The sequence below is a fragment of the Heteronotia binoei genome, chromosome 3 (genome assembly GCF_032191835.1).
Source record: "Heteronotia binoei isolate CCM8104 ecotype False Entrance Well chromosome 3, APGP_CSIRO_Hbin_v1, whole genome shotgun sequence".
Classification (NCBI taxonomy): Eukaryota; Metazoa; Chordata; class Lepidosauria; order Squamata; family Gekkonidae; genus Heteronotia; species Heteronotia binoei.
Genome location: NC_083225.1, coordinates 166,025,396 through 166,051,964, shown reverse-complemented (window position 1 = coordinate 166,051,964; position 26,569 = coordinate 166,025,396). Strand labels below are relative to the sequence as shown.

General features: G+C 47.7%; 1 protein-coding gene across 2 annotated transcripts in view; it reads right to left on the bottom strand.

The window, feature by feature from the left end:
* The window catches only part of ARHGAP20 (Rho GTPase activating protein 20), a 123,858-nt gene extending 110,188 nt beyond the window's left edge, over window positions 1–13,670 (bottom strand). Inside the window, exon 1 of one of the 2 annotated variants that reach the window (XM_060234836.1) lies at window positions 13,566–13,670. In XM_060234836.1, the coding sequence (XP_060090819.1) occupies window positions 13,566–13,664 (99 nt within the window). In that variant the 5' untranslated portion in view covers window positions 13,665–13,670. The remainder of the gene's footprint in view (window positions 1–13,565) is intronic. The other variant, XM_060234837.1, reaches the window with a different exon arrangement.
* Between the last annotated feature and the right edge of the window lie 12,899 nt (window positions 13,671–26,569).

The window sequence follows — 26,569 nt, the reverse complement described above, 5'->3', positions numbered from 1 at the left end:
GAGAGGAAGTGACTGGCCCAAGGTCACCCAGTCAGTCCCACAGCAGAATGGGGATCTGAACTCAGGATTCCCCAGTTCTAGCCTCACCATAGTAATCGGTATACCACACTGGCTCTCTACAAACCCGTTAAAAACACAAGCCATGTTCAGGTTTACAAATCCTTATTCTGTACATGACTACTTTGAATAAGTCCTGCATAGTTCAATAAGGTTTACTTCAACTGAGCACAGAATCTAGGGCTACCATCCCCAGTGTTGGCTGGAGATTTCCTGGCATTACTACTGGTCTCCAGACAACAGTTCCCAAGGAGAAAAAAATGGCTGCCTTGGAAGGTGGATTATATTTATTTTATTTTAATGGATTTTTATTTCACCCTGTCCTATGAACTGGGTTCTTTTTCTGGTGCCGTGTGTCTTTATTATTATTGTCATTATTACTCACTGAGGTCCCTCTCCTTCCCAAGCTCCACCCTTCCTAGACTCCATCCCCAAATCTCCAAGTATTTTCCAACCCAAAGCTGGCAACCCTAACAGAACTGGAAACTTAAATACATAAGCCTTGGTATCTGAGCTATGCACACACACTGGTTTTGAAGGGGGGGGGGGGGAGGAATCCATATCATTCCACGCTACCAGAAATAGCATCCATCCTGGAACACATCTTGCCAGAAAAGCAAATTTCAGATCCAGGGAGAACCATTATGGCACCTCTGATAAACAATTCAGTATACAAAAGACCTACAAGTGCCAGTCACAGCAAGTGATGTACTCGCACAATGAATCAGACGTCCCAACAGCAACAGTCTATTAACAAAGAGTCCTAAGGTTCTTGAATGAATCCACATTGAACAATAATCATGAATAAGAACAGCTTGTCATTTTGGGACCAATGTTCACAAACAAGTGTGGGGTTGCCAACATTTGTTTTTAGGCAGAGCTCTTGCACCTTTAACAGCTACAACTCAGGATAAAATCAACAGATGGCATTTTTTTTCTTGAAAGAAGTTACTGTTATGAAAGGAAAATTTATCTGCAGAATTTCTGCCTGTCATTATGCTGTTAGATGGGAAAATATAGTATTTATTTTTATTAATAGCAGGACAATATTTAAAACTCTCAGGCTCAGAGTAGGTATCTTTGGGAGTAGAGGCACTATCACCTCTTTCCTGCAGGGATGACCACCTCCTCAACGAGGCATTTACTGTCTCCTGGACCAAATCAATCAATGACCCCTGTCCCCATCCTGGCAGATTTAATGATAGGCCTTAGACTCCCTAGTGAACAAACTAAAACATTTCCCATATAACTGCACAAGCTGACACTTTGGCAACATCAGACCTTATCACTGCTAGTGTCCAATCAGTATGGCACTATACATTTTCTGCACTGGTTTTCTAAAATAAAAATTAGTACAGAAAATGTACACACCTGGCACCTAATACATATTTTAGCTCAATACAACATATAACGGAGTTTGCAACAGGCCCGTAGCCAAAGGGGGGCCCCGACCCCTCCACCCAACCCTCTTGGACCTTTTGCCCCCCCTTTGCCTGGCCCCCACTCTCTCCGCTGCTGCTTTTTTCCCTGAAGCTCTGGTGGCCTCACCCCCCTCCGCGCAGCACCTTTCCCTCTCTCCTTCCTTCCCCTCCCTCCTTCCCACCCATCCACTTACCCACCTCTCTCCTTCCTTCTCCTCCCTCCCTCCTTCCCACCCACCCACCTCTCTCCTTCCTTCCCCTCCCTCCTTCCCACCCAACCACTTACCCACCTCTCTCCTTCCTTCCCCTCCCTCCTTCCCACCCACCCACTTACCCACCAACGGGGCGAAAAAGTAAAGTGCAGGCTCCTGCAGCTTGTGCAAGGCAGCCCCCCCCCAATCACATGATCGCCGGGGGGGGCGCCTTGCACAAGCCGCAGGAGCCCGCACTTTATTTTTTTGCCCTGTTGGTGGGTAAGTGGGTGGGTGGGTGGGGAAGGTGTTGCACAGAGGGGGGTGGGGCCGCCAGAGCAGTGGGGAGAAAAGCTGTGGCAGAGAGAGTGGGGGCCGCCAGAGGGGGGCCCTCCATCCAAAAAAATGTTCTGTGGGCCCCCCGAACTGGAATTTTCTGGCTACGGGCCTGGTTTGCAAGTCATTGTAAGTTTGCAATGCTCCTGAAGGCCACTACCCCCATGAAACACTTAAAATTTGAAAGCAATAAGCAACTTGGTCCAGGAGACAGAGGGGGGTGGGGCCGTCAGAGCAGCGGGGAGAAAACCGGCAGCAGAGAGAGTGGGGGCCACCAGAGGGGGGGGGGCCCTCCATAAAAAAATTTTTTTCTGTGGGCCCCCCAACTGGAATTTTCTGGCTAGGGGCCCGGTTTGCAAGTCATGGTAAGTTTGCAATCCTTCTGCAGGCCACTCCCCTACGAAACACTTAAAATTTGAAAGCAATAAACAGCTTTAAAAACTCTCCCTCTCAAGAGAGCCAGTTTGGTGTAGTGGTTAAGCATGTGGACTCTTATCTGGGAGAACCGGGTTTGATTCCCCACTCCTCCACTTGCTCCTGCTGGAATGGCGTTGGGTCAGCCATAGCTCTGGCAGAGGTGGTCCTTGAAAGGACAGCTGCTGTGAGAGTCCTCTCAGCCCCACCCACTTCATAGGGGTCTTTTGTGAGGGAGGAAGATAAAGGAGGAAGGTAAAGGGATATAAATCCAATATTTTCTTCTTCTTCTTCAAGATACATGTGCAACAGATAAATTCATAGGTATCTTCCTCTCCACTTTGCCCAGTGACTCATAAGCATGCATCTTGTTATATCCATACCAAGAATTCTTTTCCACACTCAGTCACTAGCATCAAATTTTGAGGCACCCAAATGATCACATACCTGTGATTTTTCAGCTATGCTTATAGCAAAAGAAACTGGCCCAGTAAGGCATCATATTTTGGGGGCACTGGTTCTGTTATTTGCTGGAATCATCACTAATAATCTATTACAGAATGTACACAAATCACTATTCCTGTGTAACAAGAGGCAAGGCATGTCCCTCATTGCTGATTTATTTAGATGTTTATGCTTTATTATTCTCCCAAGCCCAAAGCATCTTACCACATTGTTCTCCCCCTCCTCCATTTATCCTCATAAGTAAGTAAGTAAAATTTTATTTATATCCCGCCCTCCCCCGCCAAGCAGGCTCAGGGCGGCTAACAACAGCAAAATAACAATACATTTAACAAAACATTAAATTAACCCCAAACCGATTAATACATTAGTTAAAACAGTTACTAAGTCTAAGCACCAAACTGTGAGGTAGGTTAGGCTGAAGGAAAGTGACCAACCCTAGGACACCCAGCAAGCATCCATAGCACAGTGGAGATTTGAATCTGGGTCTCTCTGTAAGCCACACTGATTTACTATCAGTAGCTAGTTAGCTTTGCAAACATGATGTGTGGTGTGTGTGGGGGGGGGGGGCAGCGGGTTTGGAGATCCCTCACTGTATATGGGAAAAGCCCTGTCCATTTTCCTCATTTCAGCTGCTTTCCCTAATGCTACACAACTCAATGGTGAAACTGACCACAGACCAGCTAAGGTCAGAGGCTGCTGTAGTGAACTCCTTGCTTCTGAAAAGGAGTGACGATCAGAATCCAGACAACTACAGTATGGGCTACAAAAATCATGTGAGCACTACTGTCTAATTTGGAGGAGGTTTTTTATTTTTATTGCAGCTGATCACCAGCACACAGAATGGGGCAGGCCACTTTCTCATTTAAAACCAGCCTGCCTCTTCAATGAAGTGACTAGCATTTTTCAGCTGAGCACAGGTAAACAGAATACAGAAGACCATCTTCCTTTGCAGGAAATATAGGGGAAATTTGCTTGTTTCTTAAGAGTGTGCTAAAGAAGAAGATATTGGATTTATATCCCGCCCTCCACTCCGAAGAGTCTCAGAGTGGCTCACCATCTCCTTTATCTTCCTCCCCCACAACAGACACCCTGTGAGGTGGGTGGGGCTCAGAGGGCTCTCACTGCAGCTGCCCTTTCAAGGACAACCTCTGCCAGAGCTATGGCTGACCCAAGGCCATCCCAGCAGGTGCAAGTGGAGGAGTGGAGAATCAAACCTGGTTCTCCCAGATAAGAGTCCGCACATTTAACCACTACATCAAACTGGCTAAAGAGCTACAATGCACGCAACCATGGCTGGTTTTGTTTATGGTTGCTGTTGCTGAGCCCCTAATTAATACAGAGTCCACATGGTATAGCAAACAGAATGTCGGACAAGGAGTTGCAGGATCTGGGTTCAAATCTTTACTCTGCCATAGAAGCTTGCTGGGTAACCTTGGCCTAGCCATTCACTCTCTCATCCAAACATTTCAGCTTGCTGGGTAACCCTGGTCAAGTCGGCTCACACTCTCATCACTCTCTCATCCCATAACAGGATAAAATATAGGAGGGGGAAATGATGTTGTAAACCACTCTGCGTCCCTAGGGAGAAAAGCAGGGTATAAATAAATACTGACTTTTATTTCTATGGAGTGGAGAACTTGCTGTTCTATCTTCCCTGCACTGTTGCAGCCTTTTGTCACTAAACTTCCTGCTTTCACCCAGCACCATATGATTAAGAATCTCCCATGTATCTCTATACAAACATTTCCACTTACTAAGCATTGGCAGCAAACTTTTAAAAGCTCAGGAAGTCACATCTTCCCATTCAAGAACAAGATCTAAGCACAGAAAGTTTAGAAAAACAACTGGTGTTCTGTCTGGAACTCTCCAACATTTCAGCCTATCAAGTTCTGTTGAAAAATTGCAGATTTACAGAAGAATTGCAGATTTATACCCCGCCCTTCTCTCTAAATCAGAGACTCAGAGCAGCTTACAATCTCCTATATCTTTCCCCCCCTACAACAGACACCCTTTGAGGTGGGTGGGGCTGAGAGGACTCTCACAGCAGTTGCCCTTTCAAGGACAACCTCTGCCAGAGCTATGGCTGACCCAAGGCCATTCCAGCAGGTGCAAGTGGAGGAGTGGGGAATCAAACCCAGTTCTCCCAGATAAGAGTCCGCACACTTAACCACTACACCAAACTGGCTCTCTTCTATTTAGCGCCAACTGAACTCCAAGACAATCCCCCCATGATCACAGAAGAGTTGCTAAAACCATGGGTCAATTTCTTCCTCTGTGGCATTCCAACCACTGGGACATAGGTTTCTTCAGAAGCCAGTAAAAGACACCACAATGAAATCTCTGCAGAGCCATACTCTGCCCCATCATGAAAAGTCTTCCCAATGCACCACCACCAAAGTAGCTAGTGCAGTTTTTAACAATAACAGCAACACAACAAGCAGCAGAACTATGAAAATTAAAGTTGGATTTATGATCTAAAAAGCTGTGGTACTCAGAACTATGGCCTGTCACCTTAATTGAGAAGCTAATCTTTCAGATTAAATCAACCAAGAATTAGATCAAACACAGTAGCCCCACTAATGGACCTGCTGATGGCACCTGTTTTGTTTTGTTTGGTTGGTTTTTTTGGGGGGGGGGATTGCCACTGTGTGACACAGAGTGTTGGCTGGATGGGCCATTGGCCTTATCCAACATGGCTTCTCTTATGTTCTTAATAGGTTTTATAATATCTGAATGGCTTTTAAAAATATTATTGTCATCTTGACCATAAGGTTTTCCTTCCATTTTTTCAAAGCAAAGTACAAAGCAAAATAAAAATGGCTTCTACTATACAGTTTTTGCCTCAAAACCAACAAGTCACCCAGACATCACCAGCCTGATTATATCACTTCTGGTACACAACAGAAATGACAGCACCATATTACCAACAACATAGCCTGGGCCTTCCTCCTGATGAGTTTCCTCGCTGGCCAGCTGATTGGCAGGGAGTGGGGGATTCCCCACCTCCAGGAAGGGGCTGGCAACCCTAATCCTGGGGAAGAAGGGATCAAGCCCTAAGACAGGCAGCAGCCAAGTGGCAGAGGTAAATGACAGGTGGGGTGTTAACAGAAAGAGAAGAAGCCAGAAGGCAGACCCACCAGTACTAGCAGAGTTGGCACAGTAAAGGAATCAAACCATTAAAAGACATGATTCACAGTTCTGTTGTATTGCCACATCTCTGACAACATAGACAAAGGTGTTAGTACAAGCCAGTGAAAACCAATGCAGAGTATCATACATAGCTGCATGCCCTCTGCAACGTGATCTGAAGCAAAATCTCTCAAATAACTTTTTTTTAAAAAAACAAAACATGTCCCCGCAAAATATGGGCTGTGGGAGGAATTTCAGATGACACAGCACCGCATGGCGATTGTTTATAATTGTACCATATGGTACGTGTATCTGTGTAGGCAGTCACTTATCTGCAGTACATGGCTGCATAGTGAAGCTGATCCTGTTGCCACATCTCTTTTGTGTGGCCATTCACAACAGATTCCAAATTCCTCATGAGCATGCACCTTCTCAGCTGGGAGATTCAAAGTAGCCATCATGTAAGTCATATTATCTGAAAAGACCTTCAGTCATGCCCACTTGCTGCCATGAGTTGCTGGCACTCCTGCTGCCATCTTGACACCCATTATAGATAGGGTTGCCAGCTTCAGATTGAGAAATATTTGGGAGATTTTGGGGGTGCAGCCTGGGAGGTGGAGTTGGGGGAGGACAGGGACTTCATCAGGGCATAATGCCATAGAGTCCACCTCCAAAGCAGCCATTTTGTCCAGGGAAACTCGTCTTGGCAATCTGGAGATCAACTGTAATAGTGAGACTTCCAGGTTTCACCTGGAGGTTGGCAACCCTATTTGACCATTCTTCTGAGCAAAGGATGTGGCCAACCCTTGTCATGAGGAAAGATGAATCGAAGTCAAAGGAGGGTTTGCCCTCTAAATCTTATTCCAAGAGTCCTTGTTTCTCTTCAAAATGTGATAGGACACATACATACTAATTGCTGGAATATAATGCTTAATGGAAGGATTAGTTCCAAAAATAATCAACATTTTTTAATAGCAGGCCTGGTAAATCTCAGATGTGCTCATGCTTTTTAAATCCTGCTATAGGGTAGCCAGTCTACAGGTGGTGTGTAGAAATCTCATGGAGAAAACGGCCTCTTTGGAAGATGGACTCTATGGCATTATACCCCACTGAAGTCCCTCCTGTCCCCAAACCCCACCACTCCCTTCAGAATCCATCCTCAAAATCTCCAGGTATTTCCCAATCCAGAGCTGGCAACCCTATCCCACTTGTCTGCAAGACAAGATCCCTCAAGGATGGCCTGTCCTCATATTCAATAATTTGAAAATATGGTAGTCATTGTTTGTCTTTCTCTGCATCAGATACTGCATGCAATACAACCCCACACCCATCCACCCCACTGTAATGGGTTGACTGGAATCAGATTATTGTTTTCTGCTGTATTAGATCAAGATGGGTAGCCCTGTTTGTCTGTCTATAGCCATAGAAAAGAGCAAGAGTCCAGTAGCACCATAAAGACTAACAACATTTGTGGCAGCCGTCATGATATCTGCAGAAGTGAGCTGTCATGATATCTGCAGAAGTGAGCAGTGACTCATGAAAGCTCATACCCTACAACAAATTTTATTAAATGTGCTACTGGACGCTTGCTCTTTTCTGCTACAATAGAGTAATTCATCCAGAGAGAGGGTTAAAGAGGCATAACAAAAAAGTCAGTAGCCAAGAGAAGCCATTTCACTAGCCCACTTGCTGACATATCCTTATGTTAGCCATCTGTGCTAGACTGGAGCCAGGAAGAAAGAGTCTCTCTTTCCTTTTACAAATGCTCCCTTGCCTGGAGGAGACTCTGAAGTGCCCACAGGCTTGTAATTATTTATAAATCTGAGCAACTATATCCCACATATGATACGATACCCAAGGCTTTGTTGTGATGGTAATCGTTGGTGCAAAGTACTGGCATATGGACTGTCCTAAGTCCTGAATCTCACACACTAACCCTGACCCACTGAGCCTTAGAAAGAAAAGTGGACTCTTAGGTATGGCCTAGTGGGGGTCAGTGGAGGGAGGGGTGGCAAACTGACACAAAAAAGGTAAAGGCACCAGTCATTTCCACTTTTATTTATTTCATTAATTTGTACCTCGCCTTTCTCCTCAGTGGGGACCCAAAGCAGCTTACATTGTTCTTCTCTCCTCCATTTTATCCTCCCAACAACCCTGTGAAGCATGTTAGGTTAAGAGAGTGTGAATGGCCCAAGGTCACCCAGAGAGCTTCCATTACACGAGTGGGGATCTGAACCCAGATCTCTTCAATATTAGTCTGCCACTCTTAACCACTATACCACGCTAGCTTTCCATATGAGTACTGGCACTTTTTTTCTTTCTACAAAAAAAGCGCTGAAAATACCTATAACATATTAAACTGATACTGCTCGAAGTGATATGGACATCTTTTACAATTATCTGTATCATTACACTAAGGCTGTCATTCACTGTTAGAATATGAAGATTCAAATGCAGGCAAGAGTTGTCATCCACACCTTCCCCAAAATAAAGATAATCAAGCTACATTGTTTTGGCAATCCTTTTTTGAACATTAGCTAGAATAAGATAGTGCAGCATTTATTATTGCCATCAGAAGTAGATGTATTACAGAAGCACATGGCTTTTAGAGGCTCTGGGTCCTTTATTTGCATGGGCCCAAATACCGAGGAAAAGGAAATGAACATTGATCAGTACAGTGGTCAATGTTCTCTCTAAGCTGCAGAGTCTTGTGAGCAAAAATTCTACTTTGTGAGCTACTGACATTAAAGTTGTGAGCTACTTTACTGTGGTCATCGTTCCTGAGCTAAGACGAAAATATGTGAGCTGGAGGCTAAAAATCTGTGAGCTAGCCCACGCTAACTCAGCTTAGAGGAAACGCTGACAGTGGTGGTAGTAGTGGTGAAAAGTGCTGTGAAATCATAACTGACTTACAGAGACCCAGGGTTTATAAGGAAAAGACATCCAGAGGTGGTTTGCCATTGCGTGCCTCCACATCACGACTCCGGTATTCCTTATAGGTATCCCAACCAAATACTAGCTTGGGCTGACCCTGCTTAGCTTCTGAGATCTTATAAGACAAAGCTAGCCTGGGCTTTCCAAGTCAAGCATCAGCACAATAGCCCCGCAGTACAGGCCTAAGAGCCAGTGTCCATGAGGAAGAGTCTCTCTAAGAATCCTCCACTGTACCCTACCCCTTCTCATTCTCTGGGAAATGCAGGAAATATTTATGAAGTGCAATATAACCAAGACAGACATTAAAATCCCAATAAGCAATCTGGCAGCCTGCTGCAGCAATTCTCTAAGGAGAATGAGCTTGTGGGGATTTAATGATATTTTAATACAATCCCTGCAAATAGGAGATTTCCTTCCCAGCTTGGTTCCTTTTAGTGTTCGTGCTATTTATTCTGGAATAGTCGCAGGCAAGGCCAGATTTTAAAAAATATAAAACCTCTGTCTATGTGTGTGGGAGGAGACCAGGAATGCACACAGGATCATATTCTGGGCCCCCATCACATCTCTGACTCAGAAATCACACTTTCTCCTCTGAAATAGGAGGCAATCCCACACAGAAATGACATTCTGAGATGCAAAGCCTTTTTGTAAAAAACACAGTGCCTGGAATAAGAGACTACACAGGATCTATACATTTAAGAGTGCTGGATTAGGCCCACAGCCTCCTTCATCAGTTTCCTGACCTAACTGCTGATCTTTGCCTTTGTTTTCCTCTCCGCTCTATCCCACCGTTCCTCCATGAAGCTCAAGGCCTTGCTCTAGCCAGGCACTATTCTCCCCAACAGCTCTGTAGGGTAGACCCCAAATGGTTATGACTTGCCCAAGAGCACTCATCAAGATTTCTGGGTTGATGTGGATCTAGCCTTCTACCCTTGGTTCCAAATGGATACTTCAACCCATTGCATTCTGCACTGTTAATCCGGTTATAACATACAGAAATTTCAATCAGAAAGAACTAAACAAAACGGACGTCTGTTTTGGTACATGGTTTACTGTCATAAAAAGGTTACTTCCATTGTTCAAAATGTGGCAGGGCCCAAGGCTGAAAGGAACAGAGGCATGCTTGTTATCTCTATATACAAAACTCACAATCTAGATTTCACAAATGACTTTTTGCAATCATTGTGTGTATTAGACATTGCTAGAGCATGGGGAGGGGGCAGAGTTCACTTTGAATCCGAATTTGCCACGCTTCATTCCCAAACCCCATTTCCAATACAACGGCCAAGACATGTTCATGAATGTTTACAATATGACAGAAAACAGTGCCTCGGAGCATGAGCAGAATACTGTTTCTTCTTTAGTTAATAACCACCCTTGGCCCTTACACATACCTGGTCTTCCAGGTCAAGAGATGCAATCTTGACGTTACACTCCAGGCACCAGGGTGAGCAAACCATCAAAACAAATAATTCATGATGTTTATTAATGGCTTCCATATGTACTAGCTAAATGGAGCTTCCATGATCAGTATACATCAGAACAGCACTCATGGGGGTGGAATATGAGAGGGCTTTTGCTCTCATACCTGATTTCTTGGAAGCACTTGGACAGCTACTGTTGGAAACAGTAAACTGGGCTAGATTCAAGTCCAGTAACACTTTAGAGACCAAGATTTTTGGCATTTAAACTGGGCTAGACAACTTGAACAACAATATGAGAAGAACAATATTGGATGTCTTCAAAAATGCATACATTTTTTAAACAGAGTGCATAGGTGTAAGGGAGGAAAGTTGCATGGTATTGTCTCAGTCCCACCAGATTCCGAAGCTAAGCAGGGTCCGTATTTGGGTCAGAGACCACCAAGGAAGGCCATAACAAGCCCCCTTTGCTTCTCATTCACTTTGAAAGCCCCTTGCTGGGGTTGCCATAAGTCGGCTGCAACACGACACATGTGTATAAGGATAAACAGAATATAAATATGTAACATGGAAATACAATTCATAGGCATTCCTATTATCTAAACAAAATTCAGAAATAGATGACAGAACAGAACATGCCTTAGCTGGGGAGGAGATGAAGGAAGAGACCTGGCAATATTAGCATAATATATTTTAACCCAGTCCCCCTTAGAGACCAACAAGTTTTTAAGGATATAAGCTTTCAAGAATCAAAGCTCCCTTTGTCAGACACAAGCAGGAATGAAGATCTCTGAGTCTTTATATCCCCTTTTTATATATCAGCTGCTTGATTCCCACAACCGCAGTGAAACATCATGCAGAGAAAGAAGCCATTGTCTGAAGGCAATTTCACACTAGGAAAAGTTTCCTAAACAGTCATCACATCTCTGCAGGAAATTGCGTGATCCCCGAATGCAGATTGTCATGAGAGACAGTCAATGCATACAATTAATTATTGTATGACATTGTGTGTGGTGGAAGACAGGAGGACTTGGCGTGACTTGGTCCATGGGGTCGCAAAGAGTCAGACTTGACTGTGCGACTGAAAAACAACATTGTGTGTGGTATAGCCAGGAGATCCAAAGATTGCCCAGCAGCCTTAAGTTCTAACTCTTGAAGCGTTGTGCATGGCGAGCTAGACTTTGGGGCGGGGGGGGGAGGGTGGAGGGCTGAGAAATTTCAGAGAGAACTGTGACTGACCCAAGGTCACCCAGCTGGCTTCATGTGGAGGAGTGTGGAATCGAACCTGGTTCTCCAATTACCCTCTTAACCACTACACCAAGCTGTCTCCAATACATTTTGCACACAAGCAGTGGGAAGCTGCCATTAAATGCACCACCATGTATATACCTAGAATGTACACCCCGCAAAACTTAAATCTATCCAACTGTCAGGTGAGACAGTCTACGCTCAGTGGCACAGTAGTTAGCACCAAGAGCCAAGCCTCCAAACACACACCCCAAGTTTAAATCTCTTCTCCACCTAATATGCATTTCCTTATGTCAGACGCAACCAATCACCTTCCTCCACTAATGCAGCCTACTTCACAAGAGCGTTGTACTGATCATCTAGCTAAGGTTTCCTAACAAGCGCTACTAACAAAGTGTCCTAATAAAATGCAGAAGCAGCAACACCTCCCCATGCGCAGTTTCTTGGAAGCAACCGCCCCCCCCCGCCCAAATCAGCGGGCCTCGCTTCCCTGTATTGCCCCACCTGTTCCAGTGCCATTTCAAAGCACCGCTCGGCATGTCAAGCGAAGCAAAAATACACACCAGCAGCAACCCAAAGGGATCCAGCCGCAGCTGCCCAAAATGCCACCCGGGGACGATCACCGCCGGGTCCTAGCGAGGCCCACTTTCAGCCCATGGCCCCCCCAAAGACCCTCGTGGGTTAGCGAGGGCCCGAGGCCACCAGCAGCAGCCGTCCCTTCTGGAAAAGCCGCAGCAGCTCGGCCAGCAGCGAGCACGAAGCGCCGACACGGCCTCCCCCCGCCCCCACCCCAGGAAAAATGGCCATCCATCACCCTCCTCAAGTCGCGCAGGTCTGGGACAGGCGGCAGGAAGCGCGCATGCGGCAGTACTGCCCCGGGGGTCGTCTCTTCTCCCCCCCCCCCCCCGCCGAAGGTTTCCCTGAGCCCTTAAAGGACACGAGGAGGCACAGCAGCCACCCCCGCCACGACCACCTGCGCAAGCGGGGCGCGATCCTGGGGCGCAGAGAGGACTTTTCCCCACTGGCTTCCCCCGGCTAGATACGCGCGCCCAGCCAGAGCTGCAGCTTAGCCTGCAAAGGTGCTGTCAGCCTCCCGGGCCGGCTCGGCTCCCGGCCTTTCCCTTCCCGGGTGCTCCAGTTCATGCACTGGCGCCGACCACGCTGGGAAGCCTCCGGCTGCAGTCGACCGAGGAGGGGGCAGTCGCCGGGCACGCCCCCCCCCGCCATGGCTAGCGGACACGTGGGAGAAGAGCTAGGGGCTGGTGTCACAGCCGAGAGCCCCTCTCTCCTTCCCGGGTGACAGGCGGCGGCGCGGCAAGGCGATCCCACGCGCGCTTCACCGGGGAGGAGCAAGCCCCAGCGGCTGCCGCGGGGCTCTTGCTTCCCAGGAAACATGACAAGCGGCGGACTTCCTCCTCGCAGTCCTTCGTCGGGAGCAGGTCCCGCGGAAAGGGGACGAGCGACTCTCGAGGAAGCGGGCCCAGGTAGAGGAGCAGGGACGGAGGAGAAAGAAATACCCGCGGGAGGGGGGAACACGACAGTGCCGGATTAAACCCTGTGGAGTCAAAATCTTGGAGGTCCCCTTGCAAATTCTCTCGGAGTGGGAGCACCCACCCCTGGCCCCTGCTGCAGCCTGCAGGCACCTTCTCAACAGCCCCTATGACAAAGCTGTGGGGGAGAGGCAGAGAGAGGCAAACATGGTGACAGCAGCAGCCACGCCAGGCAAGTTGGGCAAAGAGCGGCTCAGTTGCTGGCTGTGCCTGCAGGCTCGGAGGGCTGCAAGCGGGGAAACCAGGGGGAAAGCCGGCCCAGGGCCTCTAAAGGCGTGGGGACCCATAGGCCAGTGCCTACTTGGCCCAATTGTTAATCCAGCCCTGGGGGTGGAGAGATTGCCCGGGAGAGGGGAAGTCGACCCGAGAGAGGCAGCGCAAAGGGGCGATCTCGCTCACCTTTTTGGCGTCGGAGCCTGCGGAAAGCCGGGAGCCTCCGGTCAGCGAGGAAGAGCGCCCTTGCCCGACGTGATCCTGTTGCGGGGACATCGCTTCCATCAAGCTCCTCTTGCCGCCCCCGGCTGCTAAGCAGCCCGAAGGACACCCGGAGGCATCGCGGGCGCGTCCCGAGCGCGGCAGCAGCAGGGCATAGAAAAGCAGCCGCCGGCCGCTGGGCTTGCCGCGGAGGTGAAGAGCAGCCCTCGCGTGGCGCGCAGGAGCTGCAGGCAAAGCCGCTGCATCAGCCCCGCGAGGCGCCAAGCGGGCAAACCGAGTGCGGCAGATTACATTGCAGCCAGCCGCGGCCCCCTAAGCGAATCACCGAGAGCCGCCCGGCCGCCAAGCCCCGCCCACGCGTGGTAAACTGCAGGGGAGGCCGCCGCTTGGCCCCGCCCACAACCCGGGATTTCTTCTCGTAATCCCGCCCCCGTAGCCACGCCTCCAGTTCTGATCCCGCCCACCCAAGTGAGTGGAAGGAATCGGCGCGGGAGGGGGAAGGGTCTCGAGCGCGGCGCGTGCTGCTTTGTTGTCGAGGCGGGGTGTGGAGACACAAGGGGTTTTTAATGGGGGAGGGGCGGCGTTCTATGGATTGCAAACAAAATGAGGATGTCGCAGAAGAGAGCCCTTTGTAAAACGTGTCCTTTCTGTATCTAACTGTGCGTGTGCCTACCTGTGCATGGATTCGCCAACTGAGACGAAATGGAATTGTTAATTGTACTATTTTGGCAGAGATTCTGACTTGGTACCAGTGTCCCCTCTAAGCTGAGTTAGTATGAGCTAGCTCACAATTTTTTAGCCTCCAGCTCAAACATTTTTGTCTCAATTCAGGAAAAATGTCCCTAAAAAGGTAAAGATAGTCCCCTGTGCAAGCACCAGTCTTTCCGACTCTGGGGTGACGTCGCATCACGACATTTTCAAGGCGGACTTTTTTACGGGGTGGTTTGCCATGACCTTCCCCAGTCACCTGCACTTTACCCTGAGCAAGCTGGGTACTCATTTTACCGACCTCGGAAGGATGGAAGGCTGAGTCAACCGCAAACTAATTTATGCAGTAGTTCACAACTTTAATGCCAGTAGCTCACAAAATAGAATTTTTGCTCACAAGACTCCACAGCTTAAAAGGAACATTGCTTGGTACTATTGTGCATACTTAACCACTGCCCACCAGCTATGTGTAACTGCTTACTATACCCATTTCATTGTCTGATGAAGTGCTCATGCCCTTGAAAGCTTCCGTGCCGAATAAAACTTTGCTGATCTTAAAGGTGCTACTGGATTCCAGCTTTGTTCTATTGCTTCGGACCAACAGGGCTGCCTACCAAGATGAAATGAGTTCTAGATCAAAAAGTTTGACCCAAGGATGACTGTTTTACCTTTATGAGTTACCTTCTGTTAAGGTCAGTGGATTTAGAAGGGTGTAATGTTCTGCTTAGAACGCTTCTCTGGGAGCTTGTTTGTAGAGGCATCTGACTATATATGCATATGAACTGTTAACCTCCATTTGAATGTGTCTGAGGTACCTGCACATGAAAGCTCACACCCTGAATAAAGCTTTGTTGGTCTGAAAGGTGCCACTAGACTCAGACTTTGTTCTCTCGCTGGGAGCAGTAAGCCCTGTTTAATAAAATGTTGGCCTCCTGTCTACTCTCCTCACAACCCCAAAGAGGCACATTTTTGTTGATATGTACTTATTAAATAGATCTAAAGATTCAAGTGTACTGTATTACCGTATTTTTTGGACTATAAGACGCACTTCCCCCCCCCCCAAAAAAAGTGGGGGGGGAAGTGTGTGCGTCTTATAGTCCGAAGGTACGTACCTTCGGGCGGAGGTGATCTGCTGCCTCTTCCTCCGATCCGGCGCTTCCCCCGCCTGCCTGGCTCCATCTTCTTCAGGCAAGCGCTGGGATCGCTCCACGTGGCCCCAGCAAAGCGCCGGCTGCGGAGGGGGCAGCGTGCTTCCTACTTGCCTGTGTCCTTGCCTTCAGCTGTGATGTTTAAAGCAAGCGCTGGGATCGCTCCCTCCCCCCTCCGATCCCAGCGCTTGCTTTAAACATCACAGCTGAAGGCAGGAGCACAGGCAAGTAGGAAGCACCCGCCCCCTCCGCAAACGCAGCGCTTTGCGAGCGCCGGCTGTGGTGAGGGCAGCATACATGCATACAATTTTCAAGGACAATAACTGGAGGTTTGTATTTAAGGAGGGAGCAGAGGAAACTTCTGTTAAAGGAACAGAGATAAGAGCTATCTTAAAAAGAGCTGAATAAAAGTTGACAACCTTGCTTGTAAATTGATTTAGATTAGGGTGTCCAACCTTTTTGCCCTTGTGGGAAGCTTTGGAATTTTGACACAGGGTAGCTGGTGTAAGAGCCCCGTGGCGCAGAGTGGTAAAGCTGCAGTACTGCAGTCGGAGCCCTCTGCTCACAACCTGAGTTCGATCCCAGCGGAAGCTGGTTCACGTAGCCAGCTCCAGGTTGACTCAGCCTTCCATCCTTCTGAGATCGGTAAAATGAGTACCCAGCTTGCTGGGGGGAAAGTGTAGATGACTGGGGAAGGCAATGGCAAACCACCCCGTAAAAAGTCTGCCGTGAAAACATTGTGAAAGCAACGACACCCCAGAGTCAAAAACGACTGGTGCTTGCACAGGGGACTACCTTTACCTTTTTAGCTGGTGTAACCACACATTAGACACCATGGGATGCACAACCACAGAGAAAAAAGCCCAAGCTCAGGGGCCAAGGAGTAATTTTTTAAAAAATACATTAGGCAACATTGCTATTAGGGGGTTTCAACTTCCAAGTGTGGGTTGGAGATCTCTTGGGATAACAGCTAGTCTCCAGGTGACAGATCATCTCACGTGGAGGAAACTGCCAAGGTGGACTCTGCGACATTATACCCCATTGAAGTCCCTCCACTCCCCAAACCCTGCCCTCTTCAGCCTCCACCCCCACTGGATCTGGCAACCCTGGCAGTAGTGGAAGCTGCCGTAGAAGCTATGACCCCTTTCACGTTAGTGTCCTAACACTGGATGTTATCCATTCTTGGCCCAGTTCTGAGTAAAGCGATACAGGGACGGAAGTTTCATACAGCAAGTTTCATTCCGTTAATGAGCCATCTCTGAAGCGATCTGGCCATTTCAAACAGTACCGTGCTTTTCCCCCTTGCCCCCTTTTCAGTGTGTGATCTTCCTCAAACTTGTTTTTGAACTTTCTATAGCGCTAGATCAATATAGCACTTCTTAATGTAACTCAGTGGTGAAGATCACAGAACCAAAAAAAAAAAGGTCTTTGTCACATGCAGCCAAAAAGCAGGATGAGCAGTGGGCTGTGTTGGCACTGAAATTATTTATTTATTTAAAATATTTATTAGCCAACATTCTCCCTTGTGGAAATGAGTTTTTAGTTGTCACAATTTTGAAATCTCAGCTTTCAGGATTGGTGTTTTTAATTGAAAAGGGTAAAATATAATATCATTAGGGTTTGTAGAATCTTTCGGGCTCAAGTGCCGTGTTCTACTGAAGAAAGTTTTTCTTCCAGACGTTTCGTTCTCGACTGCGGAGAACATCCTCAGTGGCGTTGCAACCGGAGCAGGTGCTCTGACCTTCTTGGCTGCTGTGCATTGAGTGAGGCCAGGGCTGCTGGAGAGCTGCTATTTCTAGGCTGGAGGGGATGTGGTGAAAGGGCAATCCAGACATATGTGGCGGGCGGCCACTCAGGCATGGGTGGATCTATGGTGCCGCTCGTTGACTTCCAAAGGTACGCCACGCTGGGAAAGGGAAGAGGGGCCCAATGAGCGAGAGAGAACCCGTCGCCATGGTGATTCCGCCCAGGCTCATGCCATTGGTTCACTGCCGAGGCAGGGGTGGGGGAGGCGCAGGCTTGTGCGGGACCACGGGATTGGCCAGCCCGTTGCACGTGACTGGTCGAGGGGGCGGAAAGCCTGTGCCTGAGAGGCCATCAATCCCCCCACTCCTTCCCGCTGTCAGAGACTCTGCCAATGGCAGGCTGGCGGCCAGGGGCATGCGCGGACAAGCAGGAAGTGCCAAGTGCAGGAGTTCCCTGTCCTAGACAGCGGCTGGAATGTGTGTCTGGGAGCGGCCAGACCAAGTCCAAAAGACACCACCACCACCACCCAGAGGCCCCCCCCCGGTGTTGCCCTGCTGCCACCCCCCACTATGTACAAGGAACACCTCCCCTGGGGGCGCACAACTCGGAGTGCGAGCCACTGGGCATGCATCCACTTTAGCAAACCCCCCCCCCCAAATCCCCAGCGCACAGCAGCCCTGTGCGGTCAGGTAGGCCGTTAGCCCAGGCAGGCTGAGGGGTGGCAACCCTCCCCCCCATCCAGCCATACGGGGGGCAGCATGGTGGCTTATAGCCCATTCCCCGCCCCCAAGAACCAAGTCTGCCCACCCTCCCAGGCACTCCCTCAGAGAAGCCAATGACGGGGGGGCGGGTTGCCCCAGGACCGTGCAGCATATGCCAAGCAGGAGAGACAACAGAGGGCACAGCTTAGACTTTATTTTTCCGGAACAGAATGCAGCAGTTTCCCTGGTGCGCACTGGGCAGTCTCGCTATGGGCGGGGCTCCACTCCGAGCAGTGGGCAGAAGCAGCTGAGGGAGTGGGGGGGCAGAGGAGTGGCACATGCGGAAGCCTCTGTGTTGGAGTCCCACCTGGAAAACAGAGACAGAGATCAAGAGCACCTGCAGTGGCGGTGGCTGGAACAGTAGGCTGCGTCTCAGCCGGGCGCTCTCTTAAAGGGACAGTCTCTGACCCACCTCCCCGCAACGGGGCAGCTGCCACAGACACATGCCCCGTGCCCCGCCAGGAGTTGGGAACGCGGCCAAGGGCAGATCAAGGGAAGGGAGCAGGCGGCAGCTCAGGGGAGCAAGGTCAGCAGATGCCCCTTGCCGGAGCCCACTGCCTGGTTCAAGTGCCAGAGAAGCTCGCACACCGAGCGATCGAGAGCGAGGGAAGGGGGAGGTGGGGGGGCAGTGGAACTTACCCAGTCCTTGCATGCAGAGCCTCTGGGAGCCCAGAACCTGTGGAGACCTGGAAACAAGAGCAGTTAGCCCCAGGGGAGAGACCTCTCTCTCCCACTCGCAAGTCACATATACTGTCAAAGCAACCGAGAGGTGCAAAACCCATCACCAACGTGCCTGCCTGTCCCTCACTCTAAGTGCGTATGGCCTAACAACTGAGTTGTGCGAGGCCAGAACAGAAGTATTTCTAGGATGGGGGAGATGCACCGCTGCCCTCGGACGGAGCGGTGCTCGGGCAGCCCCCACCCATGGAACTCCCCTCCGCTGTGGCGGCGCTGGTCGTATGTCGGTGAAAACCCTTTCTGCGGCCACGTAGCGGATCGTCTGCTCCCAAAAGGCTTTCCACCCCCCCTCTGGATTGCACTCTTAATCTTTAACAATATTGGCAACAGAAAGTCTAGCGTTATATCAAGGGTTGCCAAGTCCCCCCTGGCCACCAGTGGGGGATGGAAAGTAGGGTTGCCGGATCCAAGTTGGGAAACTCCTAGAGATTTTGGGGTAGAGCCTGGGAAGCACCTCAGTGGCGTACAGTGCCAGAGTCTACCCTCCAAATCATCCATTTTCTTCAGGGGAACTGATCTCTGTAGTCTGGAGATTAGCTGCAATTGTGGGGATCCCCAGGTCCCACCTTGAGGCTGGCATCCCTAAATCTCTTAGATTTATAGGAATCATGGGAACATCCCATCTATAAAAAAAACAGTTGAAAAAGGGGTGATCTTGGCAAATAAGAGCAAGAGTCCAGTAGCACCTTAAAAACTAACAAAATCTGTGGAACGGTATGAGCTTTTGTGAATCACTGCTCACTTCTTCAGCAAATATTTGCAAGCAATGCATTTTGAGAGAAGGGAAGAGGAATGTAGCCAGAAAAGTTGGCTTTATATTCCTGTCTTTATATTCCTGCCTGCGCACCCTCTTATCCACAGACTCTCATGATATTTGTGGGAATGTTCACTCTCAATTTTAAATAATTTTGCTGGCCATTATGATTACAGGGGGAAAGTATGTAAAGACTGCCAGTTTTAGAGATGAAGCAGGTGTCATTAAAGCTTTGTCGCTCCTTCACATCCATGTTTGTGTATTTATTTATTCCACACTTTTTCCCCCATGGGGACCCAAAGCAGCTTAGGATGTTGTTTCCTCCTCCATATTACCTTTGAAACAAAAAGGCTATGGGGTAGGTTAGTCCAAGATTGGCTCAAGAACACCCACTGAGTTTGCAGAGTGGGAATTGGAACCTCACTTTCCCAGCTTCCAGCTCAATACACTAAAACTGCTATACCAAGCTGGCTGATAGCATTCTCCACATGAAGCTGGCAACATTCTAAGTAACAGAAAGGAAAGCTAAATATAGCTGTCAAATATCTAAGCCCAAAACACCACCCATGTTAAACCTGTATTAGGACGACCAACACAAAGACACATAACAGTATTAGGGCTGCCAAACACCAGGTAAGACCTGGAGATCTCCCAAAATTACAACTATCTCCAGAAATCAGTTCACCTGGAGAAAATGTCTGCTTTGGAGGGCGGACTCCCTGCTAAGCTCCTTCGGCTCTCTAAAATTTGACTTCCCCAGGCTCTGTTCTCAGATCTCCAGGAACTTCCCAACCTGGAGTTGGCAGCCCTCAACAGTGTAAATTTTCAAGTGTCCTGGCTTTCACACTGGTGTGTGTCTTTGGATTGGTCCTATGAAGGTATTACATGGATGGGATTTTTGGCTTCTGGGCTTTTTCTTTTGGACCAACATAGCTGTACACAAAAATAGCTTCTGACAATCCATCTATGTATATTAATACAAATTGCCTCCAATCTGCCCTAGATGGCCCAGGCTGTTCTGATCTTGTTAGATGTCAGAAACTAAGTAGGATCAACCCTGGTTAGCACTTGGAGGGGAGACCACCAAGGAACCCCAGGGTCACTATGCAAAAACAGGAAAACATGCAATACTAGGAACATTAAATGTCCTGAAAGCCAGCATTGATGCTGGCTTTCAGGAACTTTAATGTTCCTAGTATTGCATGTTTTCTTTCCAGTTAATTATTATACTGAATTTTGAATAAAAAGAACATCAAATAGAGCAACAGAACACTGTTCTCTCACCAACAGCCCCACATCTTGACCTATTGCCAAAATTATCACCCAATTTCCAGTTTATTTGTCCAGATCATCCACTCCCAGGCTTCCTTTTAAGGAAAATATATACTTATCATTAAACAAGAATAAGATTTACCTCATGATTTTCAGAATTTTGTTTTTGTTTGTTCATATTTATTTTACACGTTTACATCACCTGAGCCCTGGTTGTTAGTGGACAGCACCACTTTTAAATGCAACAGAAAAACAAATGTAAAATCATGTAAAAATTCATACAACATAGTGAGAAATTTGCACGTACACACACTCACACACTCACACAATCAGCTCAACCAAAATTTGATAAAAGGATTCTTTCCCCCAGTGTCTTCTCTTAGGCATTACATGAACTATCAACCCAGCTCCACTGTCCTCTTGAACCGTAGCCGTTCCTAGCTGGGAGTCTGTTGCAGGTGGGAGCAGGGGATCCCCCAGTTTGGAGGCCCTTCCACTGCTTCAGGGTTATCAGAAAAGGGGGGAGGGTATTATGGAGACCAATTCCCATAGGGCAGGGGTGTCAAACGCATTTGTTATGAGGGCTGGATCTGATATAAATGAGACCTTGTTGGGCCAGGCCATATTGGGCTGGGCCATGTGCGTACCTATTTAAGACTAGGTAATAGAGATATAAACTTTATAAAGGATACAGACAAACACAATTAAAAACTTTTTTAAAAAAAACTTAAAACATTAGCACTCATTGGTCTTAAAGGTGCTTTCTTTGTATTTCTCCCATGGGACCCAGGGAACAGGGCAAAGGAAGCTCTGGTTCTTTCCTTCTCCAGAGAACCAAGAGGGGAAGGAGCCTCAGTCAATAGAAGAAAGAGAGGCTTGGTTCAGTAGCTCTGCTGTGCTATTGAGAGAGCCTGGCAAAGCGAGCTCTCCTTGCCCCCCTTCCTATCCAAGGGAGGAGCCTAAGCCAATGGAGAAAATAGAGGTTTTGCTCTGTAACTCCTGTGCAATTGAGAAAGCCTTGAAAAGCAAGCTGTTATGCTGAAGGAAGCAGATGACAGTCAGTTGCTTGGGGGCCTAATAGGAGCCCTCCAGGGGCCTGATTCAGCCCCTGGGCTGCATGTTTGACACCCCTGACGTAGGATATAATGGTGAATTGGTCCATGGGTATCCAGGGCTCTGAAGGGGCTGTTTTTTGAGGTAGAGGCATCAGATTTTTAGCATATAATCTGGTATATAGATAAGATGGAAATTGGGTGATTGGGGATATAGATAAGCTGGAACGGGTCCAGAGGAGGGCGCCGAAGATGATGAGGGGTCTGGAGACCAAGTCCTATGAGGAAAGGTTGAAATTTTACTTCCCCAGGCTCTGTTCCCAGATCTCCAGGAACTTCCCAACCTGGAGACGCAGCCTACTCTTCCAGCCACCGCCGCTGCAGGTGCTCTTGATCTCTGTCTCTGTTTTCCAGGTGGGACTCCAACACAGAGGCTTCCACATGTGCCACTCCTCTGCCCCCCCCACTCCCTCAGCTGCTTCTGCCCGCTGCTCGGAGTGGAGCCCCGCCCATGGCGAGACTGCCCAGTGCGCACCAGGGAAACTGCTGCATTCTGTTCCGGAAAAATAAAGTCTAAGCTGTGCCCTCTGTTGTCTCTCCTGCTTGGCATATTTCGCTTTTAAGAAACTCCCACCCCTCCTGAACCCCCTTCCTCCTAAGTATTTCTGACCATGAGATTTTACCAAGCATAGTTCTAAGTTTATCAAAGTTTGCCTTTCTGAAGTCCAACCTATAAGTCTGACTACGTATAGGTTTTCCCTTCTCTAAGACTGTGAATTCCAAAATCACATGGTCATTACTGCCCAGGGTGCCCATTTTCACTTCTTCAATTAATTCTTCCTTGTTGGTGAGAATCAAATCCAAGACAGCAGATCCCCTTGTTTCCTCCTTCACTTTCTGGAAAAGGAAGTTGTCAGCAAAACAAGTCAGGAATCTATTTGACTTTTGATTTTTAGCAGAGTTGGACTTCCAACAGATGTCCGGGTAATTGAAATCTCCCATGATCACTATATCCCTTGTCTTGGAGAACTTTGCAATCTGTTGTAGAAGTATCTCATCCAAGTCCTCTGCCTGACTTGGTGGTCTATAGCAGACTCCCACAATATTATCACTGTTGTTTCTTACTCCTTTTATTTTTACCCAGAGACTCTCAACTGAGCTGCCATGCTCCGATTCACATATTTCCTCACAAGTACATTCCTCCTTCACATATACTGCTACCCCTCCGCCCTTTCTCATTTGCCTGTTCCTTTTAAATAAGTTGTACCCCTGAATCCTAATATTCCAATTGTGAGTGTCATCCCACCATGTTTCAGTAAGGCCTATTATGTCATAGTCTCCTTCCTTTATTAGGACTTCCAGTTCCTCCTGTTTATTTCCCATACTCTGTGCATTAGTGCAGAGACATCGGAATCCACGTTTTATGTATCCCGAGGGTTTGGTTTCCGTACAAGCTTGAAAGTTAACATTACCTAGCATATGCACCACTCTCTGCAAATCTTTAATGTTCATATCCTGTTTCTGGCATCATACATTATTGTCTCGCTCCCTCCATACAATTTAGTTTAAAGCCCTCCTTATTAGGTTAGCAAGGCTGTTACCAAACACTCTTTCCCTACTACCATAAGGTGCAAGTCATTTCCCGATAGAAGACCACCATCTTGAAAGTGTAAGCCTTGGTCCAGAAATCCGAATCTTTCCTGATGACACCATCGACATTGCCAGTTGTTTATTTGAAGTATTAGAACATAAGAGAAGCCATGTTAGATCAGGCCAATGGCCCATCCAGTCCAATACTCTGTACACACAGTGGCCCCAAAAAAATTATATATATATACACACACACACACACACTGTAGCTAATAGCCACTGATGGACCTCTGCTCCATATTTTTATCTAAACTCCTCTTGAAGGTGGCTATGCTTGTGGCCGCCACCACCTCCTGTGGCAGTGAATTCCACATGTTAATCCCCCTTTGGGTGAAGAAGTACTTCCTTTTATCTGTTTTAAGCTGTCTGTTCAGCAATTTCATCGAATGCCCGCGAGTTCTTGTATTGTGCGAAAGGGGGGAAAGTACTTCTTTCTCTACTTTCTCCATCCCATGCATTATCTTGTAAACCGCTATCATGTCACCCCGCAGTCGACATTTCTCCAAGCTAAAGAGTCCCAAGCGTTTCAACCTTTCTTCATAGGGAAAGTGTTCCAGCCCTTTAATCATTCTAGCTGCCCTTTTCTGGACTTTCTCTAATGCTATAATATCCTTTTTGAGGTGCGGCGACCAGAACTGCACACAGTACTCCAAATGAGACCGCACCATCGATTTATACAGGGGCATTATGATACTGGCTGATTTGTTTTCAATTCCCTTCCTAACAATTCCCAGCATGGCGTTGGCCTTTTTTATTGCAAACGCACACTGTCTTGACATTTTCAGTGAGTTATCTACCATGACCCCAAGATCTTTCTCTTGGTCAATCTCTGCCAGTTCACACCCCATCAACTTGTATTTGTAGCTGGGATTCTTGGCCCCAATGTGCATTACTTTGCACTTGGCCACACTGAACTGCATCTACCACATTGACGCCCACTCACCCAGCCTCAACAGATCCCTTTGGAGTTCCTCACAATCCTCTCAGGTTCTCACCACCCTGAACAATTTAGTGTCATCCGCAGAGTTGGCCACTTCACTGCTCACTCCCAACTCTAAATCATTTATGAGCAAGTTAAAGAGCATGGGACCCAGTACTGAGCCCTGCGGCACCCCACTGCTTACCGTCCTCCACTGCGAAGACTGCCCATTTATACTCACTCTCTGCTTCCTATTACTCAGCCAGTTTTTGATCCACAAGAGGACCTGTCCTTTTACTCCATGACTCTCAAGCTTTCTAAGGAGCCTTTGATGAGATCCACAAGTTCAACTTTGAGTTCTTTCAGAACTCTTGGATGTATGCCATCTGGACCCGGTGACTTATTAGTTTTTAATTTGTCTATCAATTGGAGGACCTCCTCTTTTGCCACCTCAATCTGACTCAGGTCTTTCAACACCCCTTCCAAAATAAGTGGTTCTGGGGCAGGCAAAAAGATCTCATCTTCCACAGTGAAGACGGAGACAAAAAATGCATTCAGCTTCTCAGCCATTTCCCTACCCTCCTTCAGTAATCCTTTTACCCCATGGTCATCCAAGGGCCCCACTGCCTCCCTGGCTGGTTTCCTGTTTCTAATATATTTGAAGAAATTTTTATTGTTGGTCTTTATGTTTTTTGCAATATGCTCCTCATAGTCCCTTTTTGCCTGCCTGATCACAGTCTTGCATTTGATTTGCCACAGCCTGTGTTCCCTTTTACTAATCTCACTTGGACTGGTTTTCCACCGCTTAAAGGAGTCTTTCTTACCTTTTACAGCTTCCATTATTTTGTTTGTTAACCATGCAGGCCTTTTCTTATGCCTCTTTGTGCCTTTCCTAACTTGTGGTATGCATTTTATCTGAGCTTCTAGGATTATAGTTTTAAATAGTCTCCAAGCTTCCCCAAGGGTTTTGACCATATTTACCTTTCCTTTCAGTTTCCTCCTCACGTGTCTCCTCATCTCAGAGAATATACCCCTTTTAAAGTTAAACATGGTTGTGGCGGTCTTTTTGGGCAACTCCCTATTTATACAAACGGTGAAATCAATAACATTATGGTCACTGCTCCCAAGTGACGCAATCACTTTTACATCTCTCACCAAGTCTTGGGCATTACTTAGGACCAAATCAGGATCGCCCCACCCCTTGTAGGTTCTGAGACCATCTGCTCCATAGCACAGTCATTGAGAGCATCAAGAAACTCAATCTCTTTCTCTCAATCTCTTTCTTCTTTCTCGTCCTAAGCCACGGCCTTCAACAGGAAGCACTGACGAGAACACAACCTGCTCCTTCACTTTCTGACCCAGAGCCACATAGTCTTTTCTAATAAATTCAGGGCTATGATGGGCAGTATCATTCGTACCCACGTGGATCAACAAGAAAGGATAGTAATCTGTGGGCTTGATAAGTCTTCCAATCATTTCTGTCACATGCTGGATGCATGCTCCCAACAGACAGCAGACATCTTGGGATGATGTCCGCTTGGCACACTTTGGGCTGCACCCCTCTGAGCAAGGAGTCTCCAATCACCACCACCTTCCCCTTCCTATATTGGGGAGCAGAAGCTCCAGACTTCTTATCCACAGGATCCTGAGAAACTGTTCAAGCTTTGTGGAGACTGGGGAAGTAGGCCTTGTTCCAATGGTTCAAAATCAGTTACTGTGCAGAGATCCTGGAACCTATTGCTGAGCAGCAGGGGCTCAGAACATCTCCTGATTTCCTTTCTCCAGGTTACATTTTCCCAGGAACCCTCCTCCTGTGTTGGGTTCTCTTCTAATTGCAGGATATAAATTTCATAAACATAAATATTTTTTTAGAAAACAAACCTACCTCCCAGGATTGTTTTGGGGATAAAATGGAGGAAAGGAGACCTCTCTTAAGATACCTTTGGTCCCCACTGGAGAGAATGGTGGGGTACATATGAAGTAAGCAAATAAATAAACACCCTGTAATGGGCATTAAATGGTTAATGCTTTAACCCAGTCTAAGAACCTTGGGTTTCAAATGGAATTCTACAGTTGACAATGACCGGTAAAGAAGGTTATTAGAGTGAGAGGATCAGAATAGATCTCCATTAAAGCCTGAGGGAAATAGTTCCTAGTAAAGTCAGGGTGGGGGAGTAATCCCTATCAAGTGGTTAAGAAGGGACGTGACTTCGTCCTAAG